The 18,916-nt window shown below is 36.3% G+C and overlaps 1 protein-coding gene and 1 long non-coding RNA gene across 10 annotated transcripts in view; one reads left to right on the top strand and one right to left on the bottom strand.

The window, feature by feature from the left end:
- Positions 1 to 2,914, top strand: part of LOC143249170 (uncharacterized) — a 43,553-nt gene extending 40,639 nt beyond the window's left edge. For all 3 annotated transcript variants that reach the window (XR_013027614.1, XR_013027615.1, XR_013027613.1), the window contains 2 exons: positions 198 to 311; positions 2,708 to 2,914. This is a non-coding gene — a long non-coding RNA (uncharacterized LOC143249170). The remainder of the gene's footprint in view (positions 1 to 197; positions 312 to 2,707) is intronic.
- Positions 2,915 to 4,253: 1,339 nt separating this feature from the next.
- The window catches only part of LOC143249169 (non-homologous end-joining factor 1-like), a 45,835-nt gene continuing 31,172 nt past the window's right edge, over positions 4,254 to 18,916 (bottom strand). For all 7 annotated transcript variants that reach the window (XR_013027612.1, XM_076498621.1, XM_076498618.1 and 4 more), the window contains one exon: positions 4,254 to 4,503. Coding sequence is in view for 6 of the 7 variants with exons in the window: in XM_076498621.1 (XP_076354736.1) it covers positions 4,411 to 4,503 (93 nt within the window). In the remaining variant the exon portion in view is untranslated. The remainder of the gene's footprint in view (positions 4,504 to 18,916) is intronic.

Here is an 18,916-nt window from a genome sequence, read left to right as displayed (position 1 = left end):
CACTCATAGTTCTATTTTGTCTACAGATTTTTTTACCTAGATATTGTAATATTCTATTTTAACTTTTAATATGTGAATAGGATATTATATAAATAACATAATACGCTTACTCAGAAAAACAAACACAGTTTCTCTGTGCAAAGTCAAAATTCTCACCTTCAGTCATCATCAACTTGGTTTTGTTTGTCAAATTTCAGGAACCGCTCCTAAGTAACACTAAGTAATAAAAAAGGAAGAAAAGATGTAGTTTCTTAATATGGAGAATCCGTTTTGAAGAGTCAATATAGATAAGAAAAGCTCATCGATTATGGGTAAGTAACAACTAACGCTAGGTTCTTGCGATTCCTAGGCTCGAGCCGGCCTTAACGTATATCAGACCCTGTCCAAAGAAATGATATTGAAGTGTGTATGGAACAGATAACATCTTACAACCTAAGTAGTTAACCTAAATATATATATAATATGTTATGAACTGTCAATGGATTAGATAATTCTCCTACCCTTAGATAAATCGCTATGATATTGGTTGCACTTATTGTATCAATGAATAAAATAAACCATACATACAACTTTACATCATACTAATTTTATATTTGTACCGCGATGGTTCTTGATGTGGAGGATTCTTTCTGAAATATAAAATTATAGGCTAATTGTTAAATAGTATACTTTCTAGTGGACCTAAGTGTAGTGACATGGTACGAACATGAATGCCCCAGGCTGTGTTAACATATTAAATTCGCACACTGAATCAATTTTTAACCTCATAAATAACACTGTGATACCATAGGGGTACATAATGTTAGTTTTAATTTATGATATATTAAGGGTTAAGATAAAATAAAGCTAGGAAATGTTCACTCTTTTTTTTGTTGTTGTTGATTATGAAATAATGGCTTAGTATAAAATATAATACTGGTCTCGTGGTTATATCTGCTGGAAGGCAGCTAGTGATCACCACTCACCGTCAACTCTTGGGCTACTCTTTTACCAGCGAATAGTGAAATTGGCCGTACCATTATAACACCCCCACGGCTGAAAGAGTCAGCATGTTTGGTGTAAAGGGGATTCAAATCCGCGACCCTCAGATAACGAGTCGAGCGCACTAACCTCCTGGCCACCTTGGAACGTGAATTTGTGAGAAACATTAGAACGAGCGCTCGGAGATAACACCAAAAACTATATCGGTTAATTCCCCATATGTGAGGGAAACATGAATTTATGATAAAACTAAGGATTATAGTAAGTAAGCAAGTCTATTACTGATCATAGGCTGGAGTTTTTCTCAAAGTGTATGTTCCGATTTTATATGCACACTATCGTCACATTTACAGCTTATTGTTGACTGCATTAAAGACCTTGTCCATTTGTATTCTTACCTGGTTCATATCCACAATTTTTAATTCAACTTCCAGTAGGCCTTCTTTTATTTTGATTTGGCTTTCTAGACATGTCCGTTTTGCTAACGTTGGCGCCCTCTCTGAAACACGCTATGTACCGCTTTATAAAAATATATAATATTGCAACATATAACTCCAGCGATATAATATTAAACTATTTTGCAGCTGTTTGTTGTTAGCTATATTATTAACAGAATAACTAAATTTCCCTATATATATAAGCTACTTTGATAAAATTAAACACATTCGGCATTTCTTTACTTATGCAATACATATAAGATGAAAACATCTTTAAACAACAAAACAATAACATTTCATAATATTTTTTTGACGTTCAGTTAAGACGTGTCTGGAAATAAAGCGTTATATTGTTTCTGTTAATGAGTACAAAGTCATAGAATTTTGAATGCCATAGGTATTTTGGCATTATTCGTGAATGAACAAAAAATCACCTTGGTTATAACAGCATTAATGTTTATTTATATTTATACTGAATTCAAGAAAAATTTAAAGGATCTTTGAGTTATGGAAGGTTGGTTCTTAATTCGAAACCCGGATTAAAGTGTTGTAAATCCTTAAACTTACCTTTCACTCACTGGGGAACAATATTGTGTTCATACTATTCTTAACTATTTATTTACGGTACACTCTGTGGTTTCTTCTGATAGCAAACTGCAGTATATTACACTACTTGGCGAAATTATGACATTAGGGCTATTGAATTAAAATATCTGGCTAGCTTACGACTTTGAGATCGTTACCTTTAAAATTTGTTATACATATATAAACGGAACTGTTTTGCACACTTATGTTTGAATTAAAATGGTTAATCATGACGTATGTAACTAAAATTTCGGTGTAATACGATTTTTCTTCATCCCAGATAAATATATTACGTTTTAATATCTTAATATGATGTGGAAGATGTAACCTTAAGATGAGAGTAAACTCATGTATATGAGACATCCTCACCTCATCTCAGTACCCACATTGTGATCGCTGCAACTTTAACTCTGTTAATGATAATTTATTTGAATGATTTGTACATGTTAATGCAGTGATATGCCACCTCATGTACAAACCATAGTGTCACGAGTGACACATTTGCACAATGTATTTGGTTTTTACTCATCCATTGAAGAGCATAATGCTACTATGGGTAGACTCACAACTGTAGATACACAAAATGTTTTTATTGAAGAGAAATATACTATAACACACACAAAATTCCTTTACAAAATAATATGGTAAGGCTTTTAGAAGTTGTAGTTCCTAAGAATACGTTTTTTGGTTTCTTTTTCTTTCAGAAAATGCCTTTAGAAGCAGAAAACTCACATAGCAGTGTTTAGAACAAGACTGGGCTCTGAAACCACACCCGAATTAAATCTGGAGCAACAACCTAATCTGCAAAGTAAAAGCTGTAGTTATAAAGAAGGACCTTCCAACAAAAAAATTTATTACTGGATTGACATTAAGCAAATCCACTGGAATAATAAACAATTATTTGAAGTTGATGAAGGCTCTCAGACTAAAATTTCATGAGTTCCCAGGCCACATGATAAAATCATGTCTGTTTTCACAAGAAAGATGATTAAAGAAACTGATATCACAACAGCTGCATTTAACTACTAGGAGCAGTGTGGCCATTATTTAGCTTATTTGGTGTCTAACACAAGCTACACAATGAGCTATTTGTGTTCGACCACCTTGGTATCAGAATCCAAGTTTTAGCATTATAAACAACTCAGACATACTGTTTAGCCACCAGTGGTTAACCATAATACAGCATGCACATTTGTTTATAGTTCAATGCTGCAAAAAAATTTAAATAAACTGATGATAATTAAACTTTCTTTTAATAAAATAAAAGATCAAAGCACAAAACCCAAGAGTTTCCAGGGAGTTTAGCCTTTATTTAATCCACTCCTTGCATACATTTTAAAAATTCTAGTGGCAATTTCAACCATGAACCTCTCAAGTCACCTGATGCAGCTCCTGTGGACATTTTACCTTTTGTTAATCAAAAAAAGTTTGTGGAGCTTACATCCACGTACAATGGAAGATCTGTAAAAAATTCATAATTTTTGATAAAACAAAGTATATCATGGTGGAAACTGTTACAATCACACAAACTGTTTTACCATCATTACTAACTGGAGTATAACTAAGTAGTAGTTATAAAGGCAGCACAGGACATGGAACATGACTTTTATAAAGTGATTAACATATGTTTATTGTGGTTAACCACATGAGGCTTCAGAGACAGCCCAGTCATGAAGCTTACGCCTTTCAGTGTAAAAACACATCAAATAATGCAGTGAAACCAAAGACATAGATCAGTCATGAAGCTTAAGACTTTCAGTATACAAACCCATCAAATAATTAAAGCAGAGAGATAGGCCAGTCACAAAGCTTAACATTTTCAGTGTAAAAAAAAAACATCAAATAATGCACTAACACAAACATTCTGTTAAGCTGAACAATGCTCCTTAATTAATCAAAAACTCCAGACAAACCTACAGGCATTTTAAAAGAAAGAATTATGACAATAGTGAAAAATTCAGTAACATGTATAATTCAAGAAAGCAAGGGAATAACTGTCACAAATGGGCTTCATGCTGGAATGTTTTCATTTTCCTTAATGAAACTATTATGATACAATTAAAAATGTTTTACTTTTATCCAATGATGGAGTAAAGCCAAACCAAAGTAGCACAGTGGACTCAATCCAGTGTTGAAAGTTTCTTTAAAATGTATACATTTCTCTTAAAAATTTACTTAGAACTAACACAATTCACAAATGATTATTCTTTCAAGATATTTTGAAAACAAATAAGCAGATCTGACCACTACTGTGAAAATTAACAACTGTTTATTTTTAGTTTTGTTTGTTTTATTAAAAGATATCTGTACTACACACAGCTTCATTTTCATCCTGAGACAATTCAAAACCACCAAATTTCAAAACAGGCAGAATTGTGTATTTCAATAATAATTATCTAAGTTTAAGTTATAACTTGATTTTCCGCTTTTTATTTTTATTCTTCTCATGGTCTAGCTCCAGTTTCCTTTGTAGTTCTTTTCTTCTCTGTAATTCAACATCCTAAATACAAAGAAAATAATAAAATAAATGTAAAATATCACCTAAATACATACATAAGAATAAAGTATAATTAATTTAAAGGTTGTGAATACACAATAAAGAGAATGATCAACTGCAAGAGTATATCATTACAGATATATAACAGAATTGCTGTTGTTTTCTTGGTACAACTCTACAAATTGGACTATATGCACTTTGTCCACAATGGGGAATTGAACCTTGGATTTTAGTGTTGTAAGTCTGTAAATTGAACCACCAAAGAAGTATGTACAAAATATATTTTAAAAAGTAGGAGAATATTCTACACAGGTAGAAAATTACATGAAAAAAGTATAAGAATATTTTGACGTCAAACAAAACACAATACATGGAAAATGATGAAACAAGTTGCATACAAATATTTTGACATCATAAATAATATGATAAACTATGAAACAGTATTGTGAGATCAAATTAAATGCTGTTCATTTATTGGATTTCATATAAAGCTATGCAAGTACTATTTGTGCTTGGCATTCTTGATTCTGAGGAAAAACAACTAGTCAAAACCATCTATTGTCAACTCTGACTTAATAGTCGGAATTGACCTTCACTCTCACATTGCACCTGCAGTCCTATATTATGGTGGAGTTAGTTTTAAGGGGAGGGTGTCCATCTAGTAGTAAGTTATGTTTGAAAAGTATCAAGTACCTTGCATTAAGTGAAAAAAACCTATAAAAGTAAGCTAGAGGTATTACAGTGCATATTGAAATACTTAGGGCATATAAATAAAAACATTATAAAACACTAACAAGTATTTTAAAATTAAACAAACATAAGAAAGGGGTTTTATGAAAATAGTTGGTTATCATCCATTCTATCATTATTATTCATACTGATACTATACTGGGTTTTATACCATTTGTTTCATTAACAAGATTATACATATAACACCTTTATACTAACTAATAAAATAAGCCATTCATAGTTGTATATATAATAATTAACCAAGTTAAATTCCACCTTACTAAATGTTGACTCTTAGTACACTGTACACACATACAGGACGAAAGTGTTCAGAATAAATACATGAAAACATTTAGAAATATCTTTAACATTTACAGAAAAACATGAAACATTTATGTTACATTAAAGTAATTTTAGAGCCTCACCACATTGTTACAGTTTAAATTGCCACATCTAGTCATGCTCTATCTGATAACTGTGCACTTTCACAATAGCCCTGTATCATTCTTCATATTGCAAAAAGCTCTGTTGTAAGGCTGTCTGAAGTAGTGCTCATCATTTAACTCATTTAATCAACATAACAGTTTATCTTTGGGCATATATTACATATATTAGTGTTACACAAAATAAATGATTAATTAAAATGAAGATCAAATTAATTAATTTAACAAAAATAAACAATGAATTGAAATTAGTATTTCCAAATACCATTGTTTTAGATTATTCTAACCATCCAATAACTGATATTGTGCCATCATGATATTTTAATTCTTTTTAACCATTTGAAGTTTATTCAGGTTAATCAATTAGTGTCACAAATCATGAAAATAATTGATTAAATGAAATCAGAGTTTCTAATAACTACTCTTTTCAGTTACTCTAACTGTTTAAGTAATTAAGATATTGCCATTGTAAGCTACCTACACTCTGCCCACCATGAATATTGATGCATGACTTTTGTAGTTTTGTTGTTGTTTTTCATCTTTCTAGTATGTGAATAATTGATTAGTCAAATATAATCAACTAATAAAGCAAATGGTTAATTGATTAGAAAATTCTATTAATCACTCAACCCTAGTCCAAACTACACTGGTGCTCCTTACAACCTTTCCATAATCCATCTAGTGTCTGAGAAAGATGGTTTCCCAGCACCTGCTTAACCTTACTATTAAGGGTAGTGGGTCAAGGGCCATGTCATTGTGTTCATTGACTTGTGTTCAAAATTTTATTGAACTGTTATTTTATGAATTTATGTCATTATGTTTGGTATCAAACTGTATACCATAATTCAAATTATACATTACTTGATATCTTAATTCAAAAGTAAATATTTAAAAAACACACCTAAACATCAATTTTTGTGTGTCACATACCATCTTGAATGCAGCACTCGCTCAAACCAGATGTTTGTGATGCCAAAATATAAAGTCTATTGTTCTTTATGGAATAGGAACTAAAATTACTGATATTTAAAGCTAGAATATAAAATAAGAACCTCCTAACTTTTTCTATATGATGAGACATCACTAACTTGTTAAACGAAACACACTGCCCCCTTTCCACTCACTTCCTTTGAGGTTTGTAAATAGTCCCTTACATGCACTTAATTATATATATGACATGTGAACAACCAATCGAAAGCTCAGAGTGTCCCACAAGTGGTTTTCACAACCACTTGCAAATATAACAGTAATGTTTCTTTCTTTTGAGACAAGCCTTTGTGCTGATAAGTTGAATCATTTAGCCTGTTTGATTTTTTTTTCCTGAAACCAGCAGAAATTGGAATTTTTTATCCATACTGTGGCAGGAAAAGGATTCATACTATCTACACTAAAACACCACTGCCATACTGCATACTCAGTGGAACTGGTAATGCTCAGGAGGAAGCCTCATTTGTTCACCACCCCAGTAGCAAGGAACTGGTAAGTGGCAAAAGCTCTGCTAGAAGAAGAGAGGAGAGTAAAAGTACAATGGGGAATTTGGAGGAATGTAACACCTTAAGATTATGCACTGGGTGACCACAAGACCCTATTTTAAAAGCAGAGCCATCCAGGACTGGAAGAATTGGCAGTAATCGAGACATTGTTTTACTCGTGCTATTACATGAGTTGGTATATGGTCTGGATTAGGCTTTATTCACTGAAGAAGAAACCTTTAGCATCCTTGTGGAACATTCCCTCTTATCAGTGTGTGTTTCATGTCTGAATGGCTGCATTGCAGATTTAACCAAAGTATATCCTGACAGGCACTGCATGACACACAGCAAGATCCTGAGAGGTAGAATAGACCCTCTGTAAAAGAAAGATAGACACAAAAAGAGCCAGTAAAGGGTATGAAGAATGGCAACAGGAGACAGTCAATAAATAATTCAAAGAAGACAAGACAACCAGATGGTAAAAAGAATGTGTAACAAAAGTAAACTGGGTATTATATATGCCAGTCTACACAACAATAGAAGTAAACAGCCATAGAGAGAGACAGGTGTCATATTTGGCCAGAAGAGATCTGAAAAAGATGACAAGAATCCCTGTCCAAAGAAGTACATGCTAGATGTATGAGCTGTCCCAACTTTTGTGCGAGTGTAATAGGAAAAATATCTTGTGAAGAAGAGGAGTTGCAAGTGATTATCATGAATGCATCTGTAAACAATTGAAGGTTTGGAAAAAAAGAAGAAAGAGGAACACCTGCTAGGGTGTTGGTTTTGTTGAGCCATCAGGTAGAGTGAATCTGCAGGGAAGGAAGAATGTGATGATAATGTATAAGAGATCCCAAGTAAGGTTCCACTATTCATACAGAGTCAACTGAAGATGACACTTATGAGGCCACCCTAAAGGGACATGGGATTCCATGGAAGCCTTAATCCCCAAAAGTGAGAAAAGAACCTCCAATACAGTGAGAGAAGGAGAGGATATGGCACTGGAAACCAATCACTCTATGTCCCTCACATGCTGAGACTGGAATTGAAAAACAATCATATGATTAAAATGCTGAGTGAATGTGAAATGAGACTTCTCCAATTTGACCAACCAATCGACATGTGATGACTCCTGAAAGAAGAAAAGGATATGATTTTAGAAGCTTTGTTTGGATGGAGCCAAAAGAATCAAGTCATCCATGTAATGGCTAAACCTCAGTTCCAGGCTGTGAATGTGGTAAGTAAAAGCTCAGACCACCCAACAGAAAATTATAAAGTCGACAATGAAGTGCATAAAGAGTGCAAAATTGAAACACACTACCTCAATCAACAAACTAAAAGTAAAGCTTACACCAACATTTCCCTAAGTGTGGTCTGTGACCCTGTACTGATCCATGAAAAAAATGCCAGTCTGCAGAAAATTAAAAATTTTTAACCCTTTCACTACCAACCTTCATTTTTAAACTTTCTCCAAGCCCTTGTTGTATATTAAAGAAAAATCTAATTCAACCAATTAATATAAATATATTCTAATAAAATTATCATTTTCAAATACATTAAAATTTTCATTTTATCTAGCTTGGATTTCTCAGTATTTCAACTAAGCAAATATAACAGGAAGGAAAAGTGAAAGATTGTACCTAAGGCTATGAAACTATAAAATTCAAAAGTTGACAGTTATCTTTATGCCTTCAGTCCCTCAGGAATTAAAGTGTTCTCACTTAGTGCAATTTAGAGAACCTAAAACTAGGTTTTATGGTGTTGATAACCTTGAGATTCTTGTGAAATGCCTTAAATTTAAACCACATGTTAGCTAGACATGTCTCCTGCTGAGTCCAAGTTAATCTTCCACTGTGTACAGGTATGATCAAAGAAGGTATTTTGTCTCACATAAGAGGACCATTTGTTCATTCAAGTTAACTGGTTCTTCTACACCAAAGTTTTAGGAATTTTATTCCAAATATGTTAAATTTGCTTACTCAGTTAATAGAAATTGACAGGCATGCATGATCCGAGACTTATGTAGTGCCAGGTGGCAGCAGACAAGTTGCTGGTGGCCAGTGCAAGAAGCATCAGTTTGTTCCGAGAAGAGAGAGAATTGTTTGCAACCTAGTTTGTACTAATTAAAAATTTTTAAGTTGTTCATTTTTAAGAAAACCCCTCTCCAGTAAGGATAGATAACTGAAGAATCATGCATCACACAAAAAACCTCAAGTGATGCACAAATGCAGCCTAGTTACCACTACGTGTTCTTTGTTGTTGAACATTATGAAATGAGAGCCTCAAACCACTGAAACTGAAATACCACGTGGACATCAGACATCCAGAATATTCAAGTAAGACAATAGATTTTTTCACAAATAAGAAAAATGGAAGTTTTTTTTTTCCTAACGAATATGTTCACACACTTTTTTTTCCACAAGATCTCCCATTGAAGATTTCGTTATGGCTTCATATGAAATTTCAAAATTAATAGCCAAGACAGGTTATCCACATACTATTGGTGAAATGTTAATACTTCCTACAGTAAAAATAATTACATCTTGTGTTCATAAAAAACAAGAACTTTAGTTGAATTTACTATCCCTATCTAGTAATATAGTAAAGTGAAGAATTGTAGATATGGCAAAAAATATTGAAGAAACTCTTTCTTATATGTCTTATACATAAACTATATAAAATCTAGTTCACTGAATTCCAGAATCCTTACTGTTTTGTGTAAATAATTAGGAAGTGAACATGAGCATCTCCTATTACACTGTAAAGTTTAGTGGTTATCAGAAGGAAATGTCTCAAAAAAACTCATCAAAATGAAGACTGAAATTAACTTGTTTTTGGAGCAACATCCCCTATCAACAAATGATGCAATATTTAAACTTAAAAGTCAGGTTTCATAATTTGCATTGATTAATTACACTGGCCTATTTATGTGACATTTTTGGCTTCTTAAATGTGCAAAATCTAAACATACAAGGTGCTGACATAAATATTTTTTAAGTCCAGGAAAAGAGAAAAGCATCTATAAAAAAAAATTACCTTTTGTGTACATTAAGTTAAGAAGAGAAATTATAAGTCTTTCTCTACTTTAATAGAATTATAAAACCAAGAGGAAGGTAATATTCTAGTCGAGATTTCCTCATGAATCAAAGAGCATCTTTTGGGGCTAAAATCATGCTTGAAGAAATATTTTCCTTCAAACTGACAATTGTAAAATGTGGATCAGGAACCCTTTTACTGTTGACATGGAAAGTAAGGAAGGATTACAACTCAATGAATCAGAAATTGATTTTGCTACTGAAATTTCCTGTGATACTGCCTGAAACACCATTTTAGTCAAACCTCATTAATTAATTTTTGGCTGAGCTGTTGTGCTGAGTATCCAAATTTTTCAGAAAAAGCAGGGAGATTTCTTATGCCCTTTGTCATGATTTATAAATGCGAATCAGGCTTCTCAATGTTTATTTTCTTAAAAAACAAGTACAGGAACAGATTAGATGTCAAGCCAGATTTCAGGATCAAACTGACTTCTTTTCCTCCTGATTTAAAATTGCTGTGTGATGAAAAACAGTATCATCGTTCTCATTAAGTTATTTCTTAAAAGAGCATTAATAAATATACTGTTAATGTAAAAATTAAAAAACAATGAAATATAATTTCCTTTAGTTCTTTTTACACAGCAGTACCACAAAACGCCTGTATATTTTATAATTGATAATGTATTGATAGAACTATTGCTTCCAGCTTGATGTTAAGATTTAGCCATGTCTTAGCAAGTTATCTGATTATGTATTTGAAAAGGCCAGACCTCATGAAAAATTACAAACATAAGCTGGTCCCTAGTTAGAAAAGTTTGGGAAACACTGGCTTAGACGTATGAGAAATAGGAATGTGAAGCTAAACATCTGAGACATCAACCTTGTTCACCCATAGACTGGGAGTAAAAGACTCCATGATAAAATGTGTGAAGTCAATGACACAACTGAGACTAAAACATCAATAACCAGACACCAATCTCCCATTTTCTTGGGGATGACAAACAGACTGGAATACAAAATTATGGAAGGAAAAAAAATTTGTTCAATAGTATCTTCTACCAGGTATCCAAAACCTCTTTTGACAGATGCTGGTAACAAACCAGATCCTGAGGAGAAAGGTAAAAATGAAAACAAGAGACAGGGGAAAAGAAAAAGAGGAAAAGTAAGATCTTGTCCTTTCAACAACATCTAAAAGACCCAAACATCTGATGTGGACAAATACCAAAGGTAAGCAAATCAAGTCAACCATGTCCCTACAGTATCTAAACCTAAGGTAGAGTTACCATCAAATTTAAAACAGATAGTGACAGTGTATGAATGTAGTGGAGGGCATGAAAAAGTAACAGCAGCAGGAAAGGATTGTAAAATGCTGAAAATCAGAGAAGAAACACTGAAGTACTTGTGAATGGCCTCCACTAGAGACTTCAACAAATTGGGATCATCCCAAAAAACAGACTGGCAAAGGAGAGAAGCTAGCCTAAGGTCATGGAAGTGGAAAGAAGACAAATGTATATGAAAAGCAGGGCATCCCCACCTAATATGTATCAACAAGAAATCAACCACATATGGAGAGACAGTGCTGAAGAAGATAAACACACCAACATATAAAAGACAACAGAATAAGTATTCACTTGAAATCCCTCAGAGAAGTAAGGGATAGCTTTCATTGGTTAGTTGATTGGGGTTTTATAGCAAAAAACAACTAAGCTATCAGCACCAAACAACCTGTAAAAAATTAAAAATAAAGTATAATTACTAAAATTTGTAAAAAGGAATCATGTTAAAACAAAAAGTCCAATTTTTGAATTAAAAGCTTAAATACCATTAAAAAGGCACATGGCCCTTCAAAAACTAAAAACATCTGTAAAATGGACATGTCACTATTGCCAATGACACTGTCCAGCTTCAGGGGTAAATCTTGGGACACATTATCTAAAATGGTGCCATCGTTGAGAGTAGTAATGACAGCACAACAGTAAAATGTAGGCAACTGTGACTTGAGTGTCACACATATCACACAATGGTGCGTTAGTCCAAGATAAAAGAAAATGATGAACTAAAAAGCTGTGACCAATGCACAGTCTCATCAGGGCAACTTCCTTCTTCTGATCCTTACAGTAACAAGATGGCCAAAGTCCTATAGAGGGTTTTATCTGGAAAAGCTTGTTATCTCATTGCTCACTCCAAGTCGACTGCTAAATGATGCAGAGATGACCATAGTTCATGTATGAAACAGGCACAGCAGTGATAGCACCAGAGCAAACAGACTTAGCCGTGACGTCAGCGAGCTCATTGCTGCAAATATCAACATAGCCTGTTATCCAGAAGAACCGGACAAAAGTAGATGTTACAGAGAAATAGACCAGCTGATTTTGAATATTGGTGAGGACTAATATAAAACAGGGTCAGTAGAAAACTAAGAGAGTCAGTATAAATAGCACAATGAGTACTGCTTAGCTTCTATGTGATCCAAGGCAAGAGAAATGGCGTACAATTCAGCAGTGAACACAGAAATTGTAGAGGGGATTCTGTGCACAACCATTGAACCACAACAAACCATGGCAGAGCCCACAGAGTCACTTAATTTTGAACCATCTGTATAAATGGGAATGGAAGGATCGTTTGATTCTGCAAATAGAAGACAGTACTTCCAATTGGGAATTCCACCTTTCTTAGATGACAAAAAGAAAGGTTGCACTTGGGGATGGTAATAAGCCATAGTGTAATGGGCTGACCAGCGGATATAGCAGTGTCATCCTAGCACAGGTTCAATTCATCCAACTGCACCTGGATGCAAAGGCCAAAAGGAACAATGGCAGGTCATCAGTTCTGAAAAAGCATGGCCTACTGAGGAAGGAAAACACAACCCCAGGTGGGATGCTGTGATAAGGATTACAAATCTGAAACATACAATGAAAACAGTTGCAAATGGCAGAGGTGTAGAGGAGGTTCATGAGGCTCTGGTTACAAATTCTGGACTGGGGAAGTGCAGATAGCTCTTGTGCAGAGTTGAAGACCCTCCTGATGATGAACAAAGTTCAGCATCTTCGCCTTGGTACACTTGACTTATAGCTGCTTGATGTGTGGTATAAAGGTCAGTTTACAGTCAAAGATAAACATGAATAACTTTGCCTCAGGGACACCATGAGAAGCACAGCTTTACTGACACAGAGTTCAGGATCTGTATGAATACCGTGTTGGCAGCAAAAGTGCATGCAAACGGTTTTAAAGAGAGAAAAATTAAAACCATTTGCTGTGGTCCACTTCAGTAAATGATTGAGGGCAGTTTGTAGTTGCCACTCAATAAGCTTCATGTTTCACAACTGACACAAGATGTGGAAGTCATCGACACACAGCCAGTTTGCAACAATAAAAATGCGTAGTGCAGTGATGGTATTAACTTTTATACTGAAAAGTGTGACATTCAAGACTGCCCTGAGGAACTCCAAGTACCTGTAAAAGAAGAAGAAAGTGTCAAACCCACAGGAACTTTGAATCACCTGCCTGTTAAAAAATTTTTAATAAAAATGGGCAAATGGCCACACAATCCATACAAGTGGATGCCTCGCAAAATACCACATCTCCACGTACTAACGTTAGCCTTCTCAAGATCAAAGAATGTTGACATAAGATGTTGTCACATGAGAAAGGCTTCTTTGATCAACATTTCAAGTCAAATCTGGTGGTCCATGGTGGAATGCTCTTGTTGGAACACACACTGGGTGGGAAAGAGGAGATGGTTTGATTCACGAAACCAGACAAGATGAGCATTAACCATCCCCTCTACAGTCTTACATAGACAAATCAAAGTAACTGGACAGTAGTTTAAAAGGAATCTTGGGATCCTTCCCAGGTTTAGAGAAAGGTAGGACAATAGACTGGTGCCAAGCATCAGGAAAACATTCTCCTGCCAGATCTAGTTAAAAAACAACCAGAAGAATAGCAACAGAAGCAGGGGAAAGATGGCACAGCATCTTGAAGTGTATATGATCAGGTCCAACCAACATACTGCCAGACTGATAAAGAGCAAGCTTGAGTTCCACCAGTGTAAAGGAGCAATTACAGTCAAAGACACAATCAACCCAAAAGGAAAGAAGTGATCTCTATGCCCAAGTCTTGAAGGTTGAAAATGTGGAGGATGAAGCAAAAGTACTAAATACTTGGCTAAAGCTTTTGCCAAGAGTATTGGCAATGCTCTGGGCATAAATAACTTCCTAGCCATCAGAGAGCAAGATCAAAAGAGGAACAGAATTATACTGCCCACCGACCTTCCTAGTCTTGTCCCATATGACTTTGCAACTGGTGGCGAATTTAATTCAAGATTCCTTCTGGCTTTACCTGCTGAGCATGTGCATAGGCCCGTTGAAAAGTGATACAGGTTTGAAAGTGAGGGACACCTATGAAAGATATTCCAGGCCCATTTGTGCCATGTGGCAGGCAGGATTACACCATGAATGAGGATACTGTGGAAAATGTATCAACATTTTAGAAATAAATTGAACACCTGCATGGAGAGTACAGTCAGTTACTGTTGTCACCAACTGATGGCTTACAAAGGGTGACAAGATGAAAGAAAACTATGAGTTAAAAAACTGTGACCAATGCGTAGTCTAGTTAGAACAACTTCCTCTTTCCAAACCTTACAGAAGCAAGATGGCCAAAGTCCAATATAGGGTTTCAGTTAGTAAAGCTTGTTTTCATGTCACTCACTCCAAGTCGACAGCCAGCTGGCACGAATCTAAGCATTGAATACAGGACCATAGTCCATGCATTGGACAGGCACAGCAGTGAGAGTGCCACAGCAGATAGACTTAGCTGCAGTGTCAGCGAGCTCATTCCCGTGAATACCAAAGTGGACTGGAATCCAGAAAACCTGGATAGAAGTACATGTTAAAGAGAAATGGGTCAGTCGGTTTTGAATATCTACAAAAACAGAGTGTGAACCAACATGAAGTGATTCCAGGCCAGTAAAAAACTAAGCAAATTGGTATAAATAGTGCAGTTTGAGTACTGCTTAGCTTCTATGTGATCCAGGGCAAGAGAAATGGTGTACAGTTTAGCAGTGAACACAGAAGCTGTAGAGGGGATTCTGCACACAACCACCAAACCATAACAAACCATGGCAGAGCCCACACAGTCACCTGATTTCAAACCACCTGTATAAACAGGAATGGAAGGATGGTTTGAAAGATGTTCAGCAATTAGCAGACAGTATTTCCAATCAGGAGTGTCTACTTTTCTCAGATGACCCAAAGATAGGTCACATTTGGGAACTGTAAGAAGCCATGGTGGGATGGGCTAACCAGTGGATATAGCAATGTTATCCAAGGACAGGCCCAATTAATCCAGCTGCACCTGGATATGAATGCTAAAAGGAGCAATAGCAGACCATCTGTTCTGAAAAAGCAAGGCCCACTAAGGAAGGAAAACACAACCCCATGTGGGATGCTTTGATAAAAAATGAAGTTTCAAAGGATATATTAAACACAGCTGCAAATGGCAGAGGTGCAAATAAGGTTGATGAGACTCTATGAATAAGCTCTAAAGTGAGGAAGTGTGGAAAGCCCCAGTGCAGAGCCGAAGTCCTTGATGATGAATAGGGTCTAGCATCTTTAAAGCCGATGGTCTGGCAGAGCCATAGACCAGTGATCCATAGTTGAGTTTCGATCAAATAAGAGCATGATATATCTTTGGCATAGAACGTCGATCTGCTCCCCAAGTGGTGTAAGAGAGGACATGGAGAATGTTCAGTGCTCTTGTACATTTGACCCATAGCTGCTTGATGTGTGGTATAAAGGTCAGCTTATGGTCAAATATATGCCCCAAGAACTTAATCTCAGGAACCACAAACAGCACAATTTCACTGATACAAAGTTCAGGATCAGAATGAATACTCCATTGGCAGCAAAAGTGCATGCAACCAGTTTTAGAGAAAGAGAAGTTAAAGCCATTTGCTGTGGCCCACTTCAGTAAACAATTGAGGGCAGTCTGTAGTTGCCGTTCAATATACCTCATGTTCGACGACTAACATGAGATGTGAAAGTTGCCGACATAAAGTCTGTTTTCAACAGTGAGGAGTTGTTTAGTGATGGCATTAATTTTTATACTGAAAAGTGTGACACTCAAAACACAACCCTGAGGGACTCCAAGTTCCTGCAGAAAAAAATGGTAAAGTGTCGAACCCACACAAAATTGGAATCTTCTGCCCATTAAAAATTTTTTAATAAAAATAGGCAAATGGCCATGTAACCCATACATATGGAGGTCTCACAAAATGCCATACTTCCATGTTGCATCATAAGCCTTCTCAATGTCAAAATATATTGATACAAGATGTCATTTGAGAACGGCTTTTCTGATTGACATTTCAAGTCGAATCAGGTGGTCCATGGTAGAGTGCTGTCGTCAGAATCCACACTGGGTGGGCAAGAGGAGGTTGTTTGATTCGAGGAAACAAACAAGACAAGCATTAACCATCCTCTCTAAAGTCTTACAGAGGCAGCTCGTCAAAGCAATTGGATGGTAGTTTCAAGGAATCTTGGAATCCTTCCCAGGCTTGGAGAAAAGTAGGACAATAGCCTGGCACCAGGCATCAGGAAAAACATTATCCTGTGAGATCTGGTTAAAAACAATCAGAAGAATAGAAAGAGAAACAGGAGATAGATGGCACAACACGTCATAGTGTATGTCATTAGGTCCAACCAATGTACTGCCAGACAGATGAAGGGCCAGTTCAACTTCCATCAGTGAAAAGGAACGATTACAGTCATAGAAACAATCAGCTCGAAAGGAAAGAGATGATTGCTCTGCTCAAGTCTTAATGGCTAAGAAGGTGGAAGAAGAAGCAGAAGTGTTAGATACCTGGCAAAAGCTTTCACCTAGAGTATCGGAGATGCACCAGGTATCAGCTACTTCCTGGCCTTTAGAGAGCAAGATTAAGAGGGGGACAGAGTTATATTGCCCACTGACCTTTCAATTCTTGTCCCATATGACCTTGGAACCAGTGATAAAAGATATACTGGTTGTGAACTTAATCCAAGATTCCTTCTGGCTATGATGTCTTACCAATCAAGTACGTGCACAGGCTTGCTGGAAAATGATGTGGTTCAAGAGTGTGAGATACCTATGAAAAGTATCCCAGGCTGGTTTTTGAGCCTACTGTGCCATGTGGCAGGCAGAATTCCACCACGAACGAGGATATGGTGAAAAACGTGTTGAGGTTTTACGAATACATTGAGCAGCTGCTTGTATAATACAGTCAGTTACTGCTGCTACACAGTCATCTATTGATGGCTTACAGACAATGGCTGGATCAAGTTCTGCGAGAGCAGTGGAAGAGGGCCAGTTTGCCTGATCCAGCTTCCACCGAAGCATGCAAGTCTGGTGGCATTGACCACAGCCAGTCTCTCTCAAGTTTTAGGAAAATGATCACCGCCTCATGGATTATTGTCAACCCTCCATGAAAAATGGGAGAACAGTGAAGGGGAGTAAATTCAAAGATCAATAGCAGTAGAGGACTGCATGGAAATAAGTAAAGAACCAGTATTGAAAAGAGAAAGGTTGTGATCAGAGAGCATACACTCTACAGAGAAACCCCTCCTATCGATATCAACACTTCTCAGACAGGATGATGTCCATTAAAGTATTCCATGATTAAAAAGGGAGACAGCAACTGTTTAATGAGAGCATCAATGTTTGATTGATCATGTCTCTCCAGGTGACAGACAGAGAGAACAAAGAGTGATGTTATGACCAAAGGAAACACGGATGGCTACGGCCTCCAAGGGTTTGTCGAGTAGCAAAAATAGGGTGGGCACATGCTGATCAACCAACAGTGCCACCCCTCCATGCACTCATCCATCACATAGCCTGTCATTTCTGTATAAAGAAAACTGCCGAAAGGTGACTACATCACAGGTTTCAGAAATGTTTCCTGTAAGTAAAGACATACAGGATGGTAAGAATCAATTAGTGCTTTGATGTCATTCAGATTAGAATGTAAACTTTGACAGTTCCACTGTATCAACCAGACCACTTTAACTCATGTATAGGAGAACAGAGTGAAGAGCCCTTCTGTTTACGACCTCATCTTTTTTCCCTTACTGTCCTTATTTGATGAAGGTCTATCGACCTCCATGTATCTTGCCCTGGGTTTATTGGGCAGGTCTTTGCTGTTGGAAGGGGATTCCAGTGACTGAGAATGTGAACAAATGATTGTTTTGCACCTTGGGATGGGAGAAGAAGATGTATCTGAGACAATGCCTGTACCTGCAACCAAAGGATGTGGATCTTGGGGTTTGTTGGAATGAATTATAAGGACAGAGATAGGTGTTGAAGTTGATTCATCAACTTTTTTAACCATGGAGGTCAAAAGAGTTTTCATTTGGTTTCAGAATGATTCTTTTGGAGGCACAGAGAGATCTGTCTGCCCTCCCACTGTCATAGTGGAATGAAGTGCAGCGGCATACGTCCGAAATGAGGTGGTGGACAGCAATTTTCGAGCCTAAGGATAAGTAATGTTATGAATCATTTTTAAACACTGCACCTCTTTTTATTCCAACCATTTAGGGCAAGAACAAAAGTAGGATGGGTGAGAGCCATTGCAACTGATGCAATGAGGGTCTGATTCCCACTCATAGGCATCACAGTACTTGCCGCTGCAACGAGTACACATAAAGGAACCACGACAAGGCATCTTCGAGTTAACGAACCGTTGACATTGAAAACATCAGAGAGG

The sequence above is a fragment of the Tachypleus tridentatus genome, chromosome 4 (genome assembly GCF_004210375.1).
Source record: "Tachypleus tridentatus isolate NWPU-2018 chromosome 4, ASM421037v1, whole genome shotgun sequence".
In the NCBI taxonomy this organism is placed as follows: domain Eukaryota; kingdom Metazoa; phylum Arthropoda; class Merostomata; order Xiphosura; family Limulidae; genus Tachypleus; species Tachypleus tridentatus.
The sequence above is the reverse complement of the archived record's forward strand: the minus strand, read 5'-3'. Positions and strand labels throughout refer to the sequence as shown.